This window comes from Platichthys flesus, chromosome 15 (genome assembly GCF_949316205.1).
Source record: "Platichthys flesus chromosome 15, fPlaFle2.1, whole genome shotgun sequence".
Classification (NCBI taxonomy): Eukaryota; Metazoa; Chordata; class Actinopteri; order Pleuronectiformes; family Pleuronectidae; genus Platichthys; species Platichthys flesus.
Genome location: NC_084959.1, coordinates 5050136 through 5065141, shown reverse-complemented (window position 1 = coordinate 5065141; position 15006 = coordinate 5050136). Strand labels below are relative to the sequence as shown.

General features: G+C 43.6%; 1 protein-coding gene across 2 annotated transcripts in view; it reads right to left on the bottom strand.

Annotated features, from left to right (window-relative positions):
* Positions 1-328: 328 nt before the first annotated feature.
* The window catches only part of trim3b (tripartite motif containing 3b), a 28109-nt gene continuing 13431 nt past the window's right edge, over positions 329-15006 (bottom strand). The window contains exons 2-17 of one of the 2 annotated variants that reach the window (XM_062405692.1): positions 14563-14738; positions 10953-11082; positions 10395-10505; positions 10132-10283; positions 9322-9502; positions 9092-9193; positions 8835-8933; positions 7573-7725; positions 7034-7412; positions 6232-6335; positions 5961-6128; positions 5674-5842; positions 4718-4759; positions 3531-3601; positions 3281-3421; positions 329-2940 (exon numbers count right to left, since the gene is read on the bottom strand). In XM_062405692.1, coding sequence (XP_062261676.1) covers positions 2788-2940; positions 3281-3421; positions 3531-3601; positions 4718-4759; positions 5674-5842; positions 5961-6128; positions 6232-6335; positions 7034-7412; positions 7573-7725; positions 8835-8933; positions 9092-9193; positions 9322-9502; positions 10132-10283; positions 10395-10505; positions 10953-11082; positions 14563-14708 — 2301 coding nt within the window. In that variant the 5' untranslated portion in view covers positions 14709-14738 and the 3' untranslated portion in view covers positions 329-2787. The remainder of the gene's footprint in view (positions 2941-3280; positions 3422-3530; positions 3602-4717; positions 4760-5673; positions 5843-5960; positions 6129-6231; positions 6336-7033; positions 7413-7572; positions 7726-8834; positions 8934-9091; positions 9194-9321; positions 9503-10131; positions 10284-10394; positions 10506-10952; positions 11083-14562; positions 14739-15006) is intronic. The other variant, XM_062405693.1, reaches the window with a different exon arrangement.

The window sequence follows — 15006 nt, the reverse complement described above, 5'->3', positions numbered from 1 at the left end:
CCTGTTTTCTCATCTTGTCTTTTGCTATTCCTGTTCAGCATCTAACCTTCAAGGAGGAAACAAATAGTTGAACAATATCCTCAACATGAATACTAAACTGAATGTCTGCCTTTTATTGCTCGGTTTACAGAGAGCTGTTCCCATTTGACAATGCAGAAATTCACAATAATGCTTCAAAACCCTTAAAATGCTGTTTAAGATATAAACTGACATTTCTATTCATCTCTTAAGTTTTAGTGTTTTAAAACATTCTGAAAATGGCAATTGTCATTTTCAAAGAAATTCTAACCCTTCCTCAAACTGCTTGAATTAACTGAGCAACAACAGCTGGTTGTATTCTTTTAATATTTACAATCAATCCTTGCCATGATTACATAGTGATTAATTCTTTGTAAGCCTGGCCTCTTGTAGTTCACAGTGGGACAACACAAAATGGTTGAAGTGTTGAAATTACATTGGAAAAGTATAAGTTGTTGGACCGACTAAAAAAAAATGAATGAAATTGACGATATTGATCACAAACAAATTAACAGTTTATTCAAGTTAAGTTATATTCAAACTTAATCACTTTGCAGTAATCAGTAAATCAGTGTCTTATAAGTTGGTATTGATTTGATTTTAAAAGAATGTGCTCCCGTCACTTCACACAGATGTGAGCTGGTCAGTGACGGTTCCAGGTGAAACACTCGTGCCAGTGAAAATAAAACCCAATTTGCCAGTAAGTATGAAAAACAGATGGAAATACAGAAATGATCACAGATCAAGGTTCAGGCACGAACAGTTTAATCATAAAACAAGTTTAAAAAAACGTCACTGTGTCAGCTGGTGTCGTGTTCCTCTGGGAGTCACAGAAAAAACCTTGAACTAAAAGCAGCTACTGGAACAGTTCATGATGAAGGTGCCTGTCAGCTACTGAAGAATATGTTTGTAATATACAGTAAACTCTGATGTTAAATTATAACTATACACAGAGGAATATATTACTCTTGCAAACTATAACTCTTATATTTGTATTTTTGTGCAATGTTCAACAACAACGTGTGACAAACGTGTTTTTTTCGGCAGTAGGAAACCTTACAGTTAAATTGATATAGACTGAATAAAGATGGACGACATGTCAGCTCCCGAAAAGTGAAGCCAAAGTGTTGACTGCCCCCTGGTGGCTGGCTGCAGTAAGTCAAATACATTTTCCTCAAAGATGGTTTCTGTCATTTTTAAGTAGCTCTTATCACAGTGATGTTTGGTTGATTGCATTTATCGACAGAGCCGTAACACATGTCCAGGATATTTTGGCCTCACTTTTGAATACCAGAAGGAAGTGGAGACCCGTCGTCCATCTTTCTTTTGACAGCCTATCTTTGACCTGGCTGTGAGCTCATTTTGAGAAAGAGTCAGAAACAGAGAACCAGTGCTTCGGGTCACGAGGCCTATGTACAACAACGTTTTGGCAAAGAGGAGAAAGCTCGAAATGAACCGATTTAGACAAATAATGTAGAAAAGAAAATTAAAATAAATTAAGTCCCTTGGAACAAAAATAAGAAGCGAAAACACAGCAAAATAATGTGTATACAACATTGTTCCATTGAAGTTTGCAGGTAATTTAGTTGGCTACTACTCGACGTGACGTTCTAGCGTATTAGTAAATTCTCCAGTGTTAAAATCCTTGATGCATTAAGTGCTGGAATAAGTATTCTATATAGTGAAATAACATGGACATCAAATCCAGATATACATCGAAATATGCATATGTACAACAATGTCAGGTTGTAGATATGAATACGCAAAAAGTGCAAGAAGTAGTGGGGTCAGATATACAAAGTTTGTTTTGGTTGATAGACGAGAAACAGGAGCCGTGAAGGAACCAGATTTTCCTTTTACCGTTCTTTTACCTGTTGTGCTTTTTGATGCTTCTCTTTGGATACACAAACAACAACAACAACAAAAACTTGCATATACATGTTGGTAACAAAAAAAAAAGAATTAATATTGATAAGGTGCAGAATGAGAACCGGAAACGATTTCTTTAAATCAGCACATTCCTGTCTGGGTGTACCCCCGGAGTGTGAGGGCAACTCGAAGGGAAAGAAATATCAGAGAGTTCCAGAATCAAGTTTAATGAGATCAAATAGTTACATTTACAAGAATAAAGGTGCAGTATTTTCTTGTCAAATTACAACTTAACCGTTGTAACATTTATTTTCTCGTTAAATGACTAACTAACTCCTTTTACCTTATTATATTTATAAATCTTTATTCTCGATATCTCAGATATTTCTTCTCTTCAAGTGGCCCCAGTGCTCCGTCGTACTGTGTGTGTTCTGTTGTGAGGATTGGAAACTGTAAGGCAGTGACCACGGGGAATTTCTAAGAGCGAACTGACGGGCAAGTAGGCCTGAGCATCGTCTCCTGACCAGGACACAGACCCGCTTCACCTGCTGGTCGCTGGGAGAGTTGAGCGTTGGCTTTGCCCCGAAAAATTGCAGCGTATCACCAACTTTAAAAAACTGTCCGGCTGTCGACTGGTGAGGTCACACTCGTGAGACATAGAGCTCAAACATCTGGTTTTGTCTTTTACAAACTTTTGGGATTTGTGTTATCACTGTAAATGTATTTTTTTCTCAGATTTCTTTGTTTTCATCTATGAATATTAGATCTAAGTATTGTAGAATTTAATAAGTGGAACCGAGGGTCACGGCACAGAGCAGCCACGCTGCAGCTCTATGTCCACGAGCAGTGTGTGTGACGTGAAGTTGTCTGAAGGTTGAGCGGCGTGTGTCCTCCCTCAGCTCACTGCAGGTATCTGTAAACCTTAAAGCAGTGGTTGCCGGAGTCAGCGACAGCCACGTGTCCGTCTGAGGTGAGGGCGAGGCCCTGGGGCCCGTACAGCGGGTCGGCTGATGTGTTGATGTAGGATAAGAAGGAGCCTGTGCTGTCAAACACCTGAACAAAAAACACACAAAAGACTTTTTCAGTGTCCATGTTGCAACAGACTATAATAAATAAACTGTATAATACTCAGATCTGAAGGTTTGAAGTTGCTGAAACTGAACGATCAAGCACCAAACTAGCAGGGTACAAACCTCCCAAGGCCCAACAACCCAACACATGATCGTTCTTATACCAGAAAAGAGGAGTCGGTCTGATAACCTAAATTATTAATCATAAAACATAGTTCTTGCATAATTCTGCTAACACAGAAACCCCCGAACTAGGGATGAAAACATAAAGTCCTCGGTGAGAAGTTTCAGCTCCTGAGTTTGCAGCTGATCCCAGTCCTCACCTGTATTCTGCTGTTGCCCCAGTCAGCGACGATGATGTTCCCATTGGCGTCGACAGCCACACCAGTGGGAGCGTTGAACTGACCGTTCCCTTCACCATGAGAACCGAATTTAAACAAGAACTCTCCATCGGCACTGTACACCTGCGACAGGAAGTCAGGGAACGAGCTGTTACAACTCAACGCTCACTGGGAAAAATACAGATAATACACATGTAAATGATGAGACATCGATTTCTGTTGAAAGTCTCACCTTCACAGAGTGATTGTGAAAGTCGGTCACGATAATTTCATTCTTGTTGTTCACAGCGACAAAGTGAGGACCTGGGTGAAGACAGAGAAAGGGCTCAGTGTTGAAGCTGCTGTGTTCTGAGCTGATTCATGAGATTTTCTTCAGTCTCTTAAATGTTAGTCTGCTGTGAAATTTCAACTAGTTGAGCCTAAAGCTGAAATCATGAGTTTCATCAGAGGTTTGCAGCTGCTCTGATCGTCCTGCAGTCGTCTGATGGAATGTTTATAACACATCAGATGATTTAGGACGAGCTACAAACTTCTTATATTCTTTAACAATACTGAAATCAAAGTTAGATTCATCATGCTGAAAAGTTTTTATTAGTTGTCTCAGATATAAGTGTTCCCGCTGAAGGTTTACAAAAAATACATTTGATTTCTAAGATGTCGCTAGTAAACGTTTTTGACAAAGAAATGTAATTGATGCTTGAAGACATATAACCATTACATATATTATTTTTTGGTTATATATTATATCGATAGTATGAACGTAGTAATATATCAGTATAAAAACAAAGAAAACTCAAATACAACCAAATATATAGAACTTGAAAATAACAGATTTTTTTAAGTTAAACGTTAAAATAAATTCACATCTGTTCGGTTTGGTTTATTCTGTAAATAATGATAAAAGTTTTCATATCTTCAAATGCTGAGAAAGGCTCATATTGAGAAAGCGATAGAAACAAATCGTTCGGTCTCTACAAACGATTTTGTTAGTTGTATTTATGTCAATAGAAAACATATCATCTGAAATCAACAGTTTAAGGGCCTGGTCACACATACACGATCGCTCACACTGATTGGACGTGAACATGAAGTGAAGGTTCATTCGGATTTGTTTGTGTACGTGTGACCGGGCCTTTGCTCATAACACTGATTGTCATGTAGCAAAAACTGGGTCAGTGAAAAATCACACAACTCACATCCATCTACACAACAAACACAATGCGTGTGACCAAACGTCCATTCTTGTAATAGCAGGTGATTATTACACAATGCTCTCTGTGTTTGATCAGGTTTGCTCAGGCACAGCTGGATCCAACAGTTTTCAGGAAGTGAGACACAGGACTGGGGGGGGGGGGGGGTTAGACAAGGGGCACCGCACTGTGGGATTAAGGTCGCAGCCAGGCCACACTTAGTACTTACTGAAAACTGAGCCAGATTTATTAAAGTTTGGGCCAAGTTTTTCTGAATCGGAAAAACAGGAGGTAGAACAGAGAGAAAGAAAGAAAGAAAGAAAAAGATATGTCGTCAGAGATAAACAAAAATAAATAAAAGGAAGCAGAGAAGTCAAATAGAGAAGGGGGGGGGGCAGAACAGGCACAGTTTGTGTCGGGGGGAGGGGGGGGGGGGGGGGGAGAGAGAAGGGGCTCGGTGCGCCACCTGGAGCTTTTACAGGTAGAAACAAATCATACACAATAATGTGACACATCAGTTTAGGTTTAGAAATAACAGCACAGACATCATGTGAGAGGAACCAAAGATTCAAGTGGAGAATTTGTTATTTAGATGATGTTTCTGAACTGGACACATTCTGCTGCACGGCTTGTTTTTCTACTTTCTTTGACACTGCTTTTATTTTATCTAAAAGAAGTTGGAGCAAACTTTACTGTAAATGTTCTGAATACTTTCTGCTGCCCCTCGTTTGTCAGAGATAACAATCAGGGCTTATAATATGACTTATTCCCTTTTTAGCGACACTATGCTAACCCTAACCCTTTTACTTAAAATATCAGCCTCAGAATTAGTTGGAATGTTCAGCGACTGTGAATAAGGAGAGTTATCCTGAGCAAATTAAACAGACAGAATTGAAATTCAAGGGTAAAGCTGATGAAAAAAATACTTCATTCTCCAATATTCAGCCAAGAAAATTTCTAAAATGGGAAAAGTTCTACACAGAGTTTGGTGGATTTGTTCATTTTCTGGTTTCGGGAAGTTTTTCTCTAAACGAAGCCCAACTGAATGGATCCCCCATGTGGCTGCAGAGGGCGCTGTTGCTCACTAAAAGTTGCATCGTGTTGCCTTCAGGAAGAAGCCCTTGCCTCTGAGCTCCCTGTCTGAATCAAAAATACGTCTCCTGCTACATGTTGACGCCTCCTCACCTGCGAACTGTCTGTCCGACGTCCCTCGGCCCCCGAACTTAGTCACCAGTTTCCCGTTGGACTGAAAGATGAAGACGCAGCAGGCCTTGTTGTCCACAGTGATGATGTGTCCGTTCTTGTCCACAGCGACGCCCTTAGGGCCCATGAGCCGGCCGGCACCGATCTTATTCTGCAAGGGAGGATTTTAATAAGGAAAGAAAGACATGAAACACTTTGAGATCATTTCTAAACCATCTTTATGTCTATACGTTTTTTATTATTATATGTTTCATCTTAAGTGATCTCACCTTGAACTTGCCGTCAGAGGAGAAGATGCTGACCCATCGATTGTCATAGTCGGCCACCACAATGTCCCCGTTCAGGTCCACGGTGACACCCGTCGGCCTCTGCAGCTGACCCGGAGAACGACCTCTGACCCCGAAGCGCATCTTGAATTGGCCGTCGTTGGAGAAAATCTGTCAAATCAGTTCCGTCAGAGAGCGAATGAGTGACAGGATGTTCCTTTACCAACGTGACCACAGACAAGTAGGTGTGTGTGTGTCTGTGGGGGGGTCTCACCTGGATGCACTGGTTGTTGCTGTCAGCCACCACCACTCTGCCGTTGCTGGAGGCTGAGATTCCCTGCAGGTTGGTGAACTCTCCTTTCTCTCTGCCCCGCGAACCTGACAATTTAATGACTCAAATAATTCCACACTCTCAAGAGTTTTCTCATCAGTGCAGTTTATATATGAGTATAAAAAGATGGACAACATGTTGGCCTCTTAAAGTAAAGCCAAACCATATCCACTCCAGTAAAGGTCATAACCCCTGCCTCCTCCATGTTAGTGGACGGAACATGGACCAAACTAAAAAGTAAAACTACAAGTCAAAAAAGGTTTCTGTCATAAGTCCTTCATCTCAGTTGAAGAGCTCATGTTTCAGGTAATATTGGTTTTAATTAGTCATTTTATGCCGTAAACCATAAACATAAATGTGTGAAACGTCATGATTGACTCAGAGAAAAAATTACACTTTCATTTGTTTGTTAGGGTCAATATATCTTTATATTGTGTAGATATTATAATTTGAAAACCTGCCACTAAGCATTTGTTATGCAAGTAAACAACTGTGAAATTATCGAACGTCACTTCTTCTTTTTGTTCTCAGCAAGTTGATTTTCATTCAGTTTACTGGCATGAAATGAAAATAGTAGTTTCTAAAAACTTGTTTTATGTTTCAGAAATAAGTTTGCAGTAATGTTATATATTTCCTTTCTCCAATAAATAGGATAAAACCATGAAAGTAACAAATAAATCAAAGTAAATTGTTGTTTTACAGTCCTATGTTTGAAATGAACTTCCTCTCCAGGCCTCTGTCTTACCCACTCTGTAGATGAGCTCATCCTCGATGGGGTTCTCCTTCTTCTTGGTGGTGCTGTACATGCTGGAGGGCCGTCGCACTGCCTTCTGCCGTATGTGGCCCCCCGTCCCGCTGGGAGACTTCACCCTCCTCTTCACGTCATCCGGAGACTGGGGCACGTCTGAGGGCTTCACGGCCCGCAGGCGGAACGGGCTGCCGCGGACCGGCTGGCCGTACAGCAGCAGGGCGAAGGAGTACTCCCCCTCGGAGCGCAGCGTGTAGCCCACCTCGTACGTTCCGTTCTTATTGTCCGTTATCTCGGTCTCTGCGGCTCGGTTCCCGTCGGCCGACGTTATCTCCGCCTTTAAAACAGCGTTTCCCCTCCGCACCAGCTCGCCATCCTGCAAGTGGAGGTCACTGATTCAATTTCAGAACACAGATGATATCTTGTTCCAGCAACAGATGTGATTCTCATATGATGCCTCCATAAAAGACCTGACTTCTTTCAAAAACAAACAATGAAGAAGTTGACTTGAAGCCTCGACAACTTGAAGACTGTACCTTGTCTTTGGTTGTCACGGTGACGGTGTGATGCTGCCCGGTTGCCGCGTGGCGGAGGCCTTCTCCCGTGGCAACAGAGGTGTGAGCGACGGCAGCCGTGGTGAGGAGAACTCCCAGGTTCTGGATGGAGCGCCGCAGACCTTCAGTCTCCACCTGGAGCCACACGGCACACACATGGGACAGGAGACAGGAGACAGGATACAGGACACAGGAGACAGGAGACAGGAAACAGGAGACAGGAGACAGGACACAGGACACAGGAGACAGGAGACAGGAGACAGGAAACAGGAGACAGGAGACAGGAAACAGGAGACAGGGGACAGGAGACAGGACGCAGGACACAGGGGACAGGAGACAGGGGACAGGGGACAGGAGACAGGGGACAGGAGACAGGACACAGGAGACAGGAGACAGGAAACAGGAGACAGGAGACAGGAAACAGGAGACAGGGGACAGGAGACAGGAGACAGGAGACAGGAGACAGGGGACAGGAGACAGGAGACAGGGGACAGGAGACAGGAGACAGGACACAGGACACAGGACACAGGGGACAGGAGACAGGACACAGGACACAGGAGACAGGAGACAGGACGCAGGACACAGGGGACAGGAGACAGGAGACAGGAGACAGGAGACAGGAAACAGGAGACAGGGGACAGGAGACAGGCGACAGGAGACAGGGGACAGGAGACAGGACGCAGGACACAGGACACAGGGGACAGGAGAAAGGACACAGGAGACAGGAGACAGGACGCAGGACACAGGGGACAGGAGACAGGAGACAGGAGACAGGAGACAGGGGACAGGAGACAGGGGACAGGAGACAGGACAGAGGACAAAGGACACAGGACACAGTGCAAAATTAAACCCATTGACTCTACAATCAGCAAAGACTGGACCTTAATCCATCAGATCACCAGATACGACTCTGATGAGATGCTAATTGTGCTCTGTGTCTGCTTGAAGTCAAAACAGCCTTAGAATAGCTCTAATGTCTAAAGTTTATTCCACAGTGATCCACAACTTGAGATCACAGACTGTGTTTAAAGATGGAGGACATGCACTGTATCTATCTCATTAGTCACAACAAGCTAAAACTCTCACATCCTCAACAGGAGCATGAAAGGTTAAAACAACCTGCTGCTGTAAGTTTTCTATCCAGACATATTAGACAGAGACAGCGCTCCAAATCATATAAAAAGATAATAAGATCAAATCAGTCAGAGAAAATGGTTTGAATCTGAAGAAGCAGCTGTTGCTACCTGGCAGTCCAGATGTGCGTTCTGATGTGGCCTCTCTGGGAAGTCGTGTCGGGCCAGTGCCGTCACCCGCTCGCTCATCTGCTTCTGAACCAGCAGCACCTTCACAGGCAGGAAACACAAACTGGTTTCTCAGTTCACTTTTCAATCAAAGACATTTCATTGTTTCTGCTCACATCCTGTTACAGGACAGTCGATTCCCAGATGAGCTGAAAACTGTTTGTGAACTCTGTCATGCTAGCAGCAGTGAGCCAGCCCACCTCAGTGGCGCTCCCGTGGCTGAGGGCCTGCTCTGTGAAGCTGCAGCTGCTCTGGATGTGTTCCTTCCCCTGGAGCAGAGATGAGAGCTGCGCCTGCAGGACCTGCACAGGTGAGAGAGAGAAAAGAGGATGAGGACAGGTTAGAGTAAAACATGAGAAGAGAGGAGGCAGGTGAAATACTGTTTCTACAAAGAAGGAAAGAAGAGGTGAGGGAGTCTTTCTTCTGCCACCTTCTGCTTGGTGGTGCAGATGTTCTCCAGGTCTGTGATGAGGGCCGACTTGCGCTGATGCAGCGCTCGCTCCAGCTCTTCAAACGTACTGGTGAGCTCTGCCACCGCCTCAGTCTTCCTCTCGTTCAGCTGCCGAGAAATCTCACTCACCAGCTCGATGGCTGCAGTCAGCTGAGGGAGCCTGGAGGGGAACACGAGGAGAACTTTCTTAGAAACCATGTCTGTTTATTTGCATGATTACTGAACAACAACAGATTGAATTACCATGAAACTTGGTGGAAAGATGCAACGTGGCAAAGAACAAATTTCATTTTGGTGCAAATCCGGCTCAGAGGAAGGATCCTGGAATCTCTTTTCACTTTCTTTAACATTGTGAGATGGGACATGTTTCCAAATTTTCTCTGATTTCTCGGAGAACAATTCATGGTTCTTGATTTGGAAAAAAAAAATATATATAACAATTTAGGGAACTGATATTTACGAGTGTGTGAAATTTGGTGCAGATGCAAATTAAAATCCAGATCTAGGGAACTACTAAAATAAAAGATATAAGATAATTTTTATGAAGTTTTTCAGGGAACTCAATGACACAATTACAAGATAACCTGTTGAAGAAGCCAGATCAAGCTACAAAACATGTCCCTATAATATATTTATCACAGTAGGAGTCAAAGTTTTGAAATGCCAAGCACAGCACAGAACAGGTGATGTTTGATAGTAAATGCTAAATCAGGGTCAAACACCTCAGCTCCCAGACACCTGATGTGAAGGATCAAGTCTCAAAGCTCCTCGGAGGACTCGAGTCCTCACCTGCTGTGTATCTCGTCCAGCTGTGTCTTCAGTGCGGCCTTGTGCTGCTCCACCACATCCGGCAGAGGAACAGTCACGTGCTCCCGGTGCTCGGCCTCCGTGCAGTCCAGACACATGGCCGTCTCACACGACTCACAGTAGAACTCCATCACCTGCAGAGGGAGACAAGTGGAGTTTCAAAATAAAAGCTCACTCACTCTGGCTGGCTATTGCAGGAGGGGAAAGGAAAGTTTTTTATAGATTAGTTATTAGTAGATTCCCACCTTCCCCTCGTGGTTGGGGCAGCAGAGCGGCTTCCCGGCAGCTGCAGCACTCACTGACTCCAGGACACTGCAGGCCTCCGGTCGCGAGCACTCCGGGTCTCGTTGAAGAACCTGGTCAAGAACATTTAGAACTTTTATAGTAAGATAGTGATCTATGTTCTTATGCACAATGTGGTCTATGGTGTCCTTTCTTCTCCTTTATTTGGCAGTAGACAGCTGACAGATGAGATGCAATACAACTGAAGCCAGAACTGAAGTGGGCAGAGGCAAACAAATCCTAAAAAGAGCCTCATGCAGGAGTCAGGACTGTCCAGAGTGACCTCACTCTGAAAGTATGTGCTCACTCTGTCTAACAGTAGGAGCGGCCCTCACTAAAACAGCACCAGGATCACACAAAGCACTCTGACCCACTTCTTTCGGTTAATTTCCCTTACTTTGACATCTATCTCATGATTGTTTGAATCTACATTTCTTTCTCTGTAATATACTTGAAAGTCCTGTTGGGCGAACATATTTGTGTCTGAGTTGAAAGAGAAAAAAAGGGATTAGGATTCAAACCTCCATGAGATTAGTGATGAAGAAGTTGTTCTGTAAAGCACAAACTCCTTTCTCTGGCAAGATGGACGTCTGCCGGCACACTGGACACGAGAGCGTCAGAGACTCTGGGGGAATGTAGTTCTGGAGACAGCTGGGGAGGCAGATAAAGAAATGCATGAGTTACATAATATAAAATATACACAAGCAAGTCTATTGCATTGTTTTCTGTATTGTTATTAGTAGAGCCTGACTGATATGGATTTTTGGGGCCAATGCCAATATTGGTAACAAAAGTAATAAGATACCCATATATCAGTCGATTAAAAATATATTTCTAAGATGCTGTAATCAAACCAAAGAAATGTTTGATATTTTACAGTTTAACCATAAACTTTACTATAAATAACCATAAGCACAAATACCACACACATTCAATACAACTTTACTAATCCCAAGAACATTTGTAAAGAAGACAAAATCAAGATACAGACACGCAGTGACAAACGTCCACCAATAAAACACAATGAAACAGCTGTTCAGTTGCATTGCGTTAATATGCAATTTCTTTAAAGATTACAAATTTATTTGACATAAATTCACAAGATTTCTGCAGAAAAAAATAAAATAAAAGTGTTCATATTGGCAGATCAGCTGCTTTTAATCGGCCAACCAATAAAGTAGGATTCTAACTATCAGTCATATTCAGCAGAGAGGAAAAGAGAGGGATGGAGTGAGAGATCTGTCTTCTTTTCACCGTGTTGAGACACAGTGTCTGGTTCTCAACACAACTTGAAGTTGAGAGTGAATCAGAGTCAATACACAAAAACCCCAAAACCACAGCCTGAGAGAAAACATCCAGACTTTGTCTTTAAGTGAGTGAATTTTTTGGCAAACCAACTTTCCTCACTGACTTAATACTGAAGGACAGAACATGTGTGTGTGTGTGTGTGTTTGTGTGTGTGTGTGTGTGTGTGTGTGTGTGTAGCACTGCACGTTTATGTCTCTGCATATTTGTGTGTGTGCACGTGACAAGATGCTGGATTCAGGCCGAGCCTCCTCCGGTGCAGCAGCCACAAATCTGTCCCACCGGCCCGTAAAGCCTGAGGATGTTCAGGTTGAGTTTTCCTGAGGAGATTTAACATTAAACACCTTCCAGAGCCAAACCTCCAGTCAGCTGCAGTAACAACACATTCCACATGGCCGACGGCCCGGCTGCCATCCAGCACATGATGCACAGCTGTGTTTACTTTAGCTTCGTGATAACTGATCGTTATACAGTGAAGAAACCTGAGGTCAGTGTGGAGGATAAGTCTAAAACCTTCCTGTTTCATTTAGCTTTGTTAAACTGGTCTTTAGCTTCTGAGAACAACCAAAGATTTGAAGCAACATTACAGTTGCTCTCAGAAATGCACTGAAGTCTGATGATAGACACAAATATCTCAGGATGAAAACAAGTTGCAGTGAACGTAGAAGACGCCAACGCAGATTAGAAACTCAACGGAATTCAAGAGATTATAGCCATTGATAAGGGCCGTTGCTGGAGTTGATGTGCTGGAAACAAATATATGAGACGTCAGAATATGTACGTCATGTCCTGCCTCCTTTGTTCTCACTATACTACTAACTATAATCACTTGCCTGAACATTTAAGAAATGTTCTTGTTGAACATGTCTGACCTGATGAATCTCCTGCTGCGTTCTTCACAAACTCCTAAAATATCTGTTCCCACGACTAAAGCTGTGACTATCAGTCAGTTCCACAGTTCTGTGGATCACAGGAGATCGTACCCACTCACCAGAGTTACATAGAACCAGAACAGGTTGAAGAGTGGGAATGAAAGAAGAAACATTCTCCATATTCTAAATCAGTGAATCATCAAAGTCGTGGCCGCTCTGTCAACACCACCATGACAGTCTGGATCAATCACCATTGGTCTGTCTTTGTGTGTTTGTTGACTAACTGCGCTGTATCCCACATGCACTTAATGACAAAGAGGAAAAGAGGAGCAGAAATAAACGTGACACCCGCCACCCCGAACCGATGGGGCCCAGCAGGGGGGCGGGGGGGTAGTTGGTTACCAGCTCAGCCCTAAAACCCCTAAAACTACATCAGCCCATCCAGCATTAAAACATCTGTCTGGCTACGTCATGCACAGCTCCAGACAGAAAATCTGTTCACCTCAGCAGGGCGTCAGATCTCATGTCATCCAGTTAAACCCCCCGGATTAGACCTGCCCCCTGGTGGGTGAATGCCCCTCTCATTGCATGGAGAGAAAAGACTTATCCTTCATGCTTTGTGTCGCTATTGAAAACTATTCCATAAATATTTGTTTGATCACAGGATTTAGACGTAAACCAGTCTGAAACATAATCCCGGTTATCCTCTGCACCTCACAACACTCCCCTCTCTACATTCTCCGTCCTCTCCCCCTGACCTACAACAAGCTTTCCAAAAAGCCCCCCCTGCTTGGCACCAAATGCCCCAGTAAGTATCGCCCGGGGGGGGGGGGGGGGCTGTCTTTCTAAGGAACTGCAAGTTTAAGTATTTTAAGTGTATCTCCCAACAATGGGGCTACAGTCAGTTGGCGGCCCCCGATGCTGAGGAATGCAATTATTCCCGTGGAGTCTGTGAGGAGAAGCGCTCCGAGCTGTTTAATTGTTGGGGGGGATTTTCGACAGATTTTCTTCTATTAGGGGACATGTAAATATTAAAGGAATTCTTCAGAACTAGGATGGGAGGATACTGACAGGGAAATAGCTACAGTAAAAAAAAGAAACTATAATTACTGCCCTGTGGTTGCACGCCTCCACCAACCAAAGCAGTTTCAGCTTTATTTTCCCAGACTCATATGAGGACGCTGTAACCTTTGACCTTTAAATGAATCCTTCAATTGAACAACAATGTAAGATAGACTAGAGATATTATGTTCAAAAGAGGCCACAGTGACCTTGAACTTTGACCTATGCCCACTCAAATCGAATCAGTTACTCTGTGAATCTAAGTAAACCTACGTGTGAAAGTTGAAAGGATTCTGTCATGGCATTCTTAAGATAACCTGTTCAAAAGACAGAACAGGTGAACTGTGAGGTCCCAGTGATGTAATGAAATCCCCAGTGGGTGTTCCTGATTTATCAGAATCAGAAGAACATGATGTCACTGTGACCTTGACCTTCTCTCACCAAACTCTAATCAGTTCATCTTTGAGTCCAAGTTAAAGTTTGTACGAATTGGAAAAAGGTGTGCCTGGGATGTTGCGTTCACAATGACCTTGAACTTTGACCTCTGACTACAAAATTCTAATCAGTTAATCCTTGAGTCCGACTGAATGTTTGAACTAAATTTGAAGACATTCTGTCAAGGTGTCCCTGAGATATCACGTTCACAAGGCAAAAAAAGATGTTATGTTCTGACCACCAAAACCCAATTAGTTCATCCTTAAGGCAAACTGAGCAAGAACGTGTTGGACGAACTGACGGATGGATGAAAGATGGACAACCTCATTGATGCAGAGGCATAAAGAGATGATGGTGTGAGCAGAGCCTTGAGTCAGGTTGAGCTTGAGGGACCTGGAGGTGTAATTAGGCCTTTTTGCCTGTGTGGGTTGAAAACGAGAGGACAGACGTGGGTTACCTTTCACAGAAGGTGTGCAGACAGGGCAGGACCTTGGGGTTGCAGTAGTGATCCAGGCAGATGCTGCAGACCAGGAACTGCTTGTCTATCTGACGCACCACTGGGCTGGTGCTCCCAGCCTCGCGCTTCGCCATGGCAGAGGACATTTAGAGCCACAGACAATGGCAGCAGTTACCCTGGGGGGGGGGGGGGGGGGGGGCAGAGAGAGACAAAGATAAATGGATGAATACTGGGCTAAATTTAAACTTTTCTTTTGTGGAGTATCACTTTCGGGAACTGCTAATGCTCAGCGAACTTCCCACAGGAGGTACCAGGAACCCAAGCTCATAAAGCCGTTTAATTCCCACTGTCTATTGTTGCTGTGTTATTTCTGTGTTAATACCAGACGAAGTCCAGCTGAAAGGGACCAGTGAGAAACAGAGACATGCAACAGCCCTGAGGTCG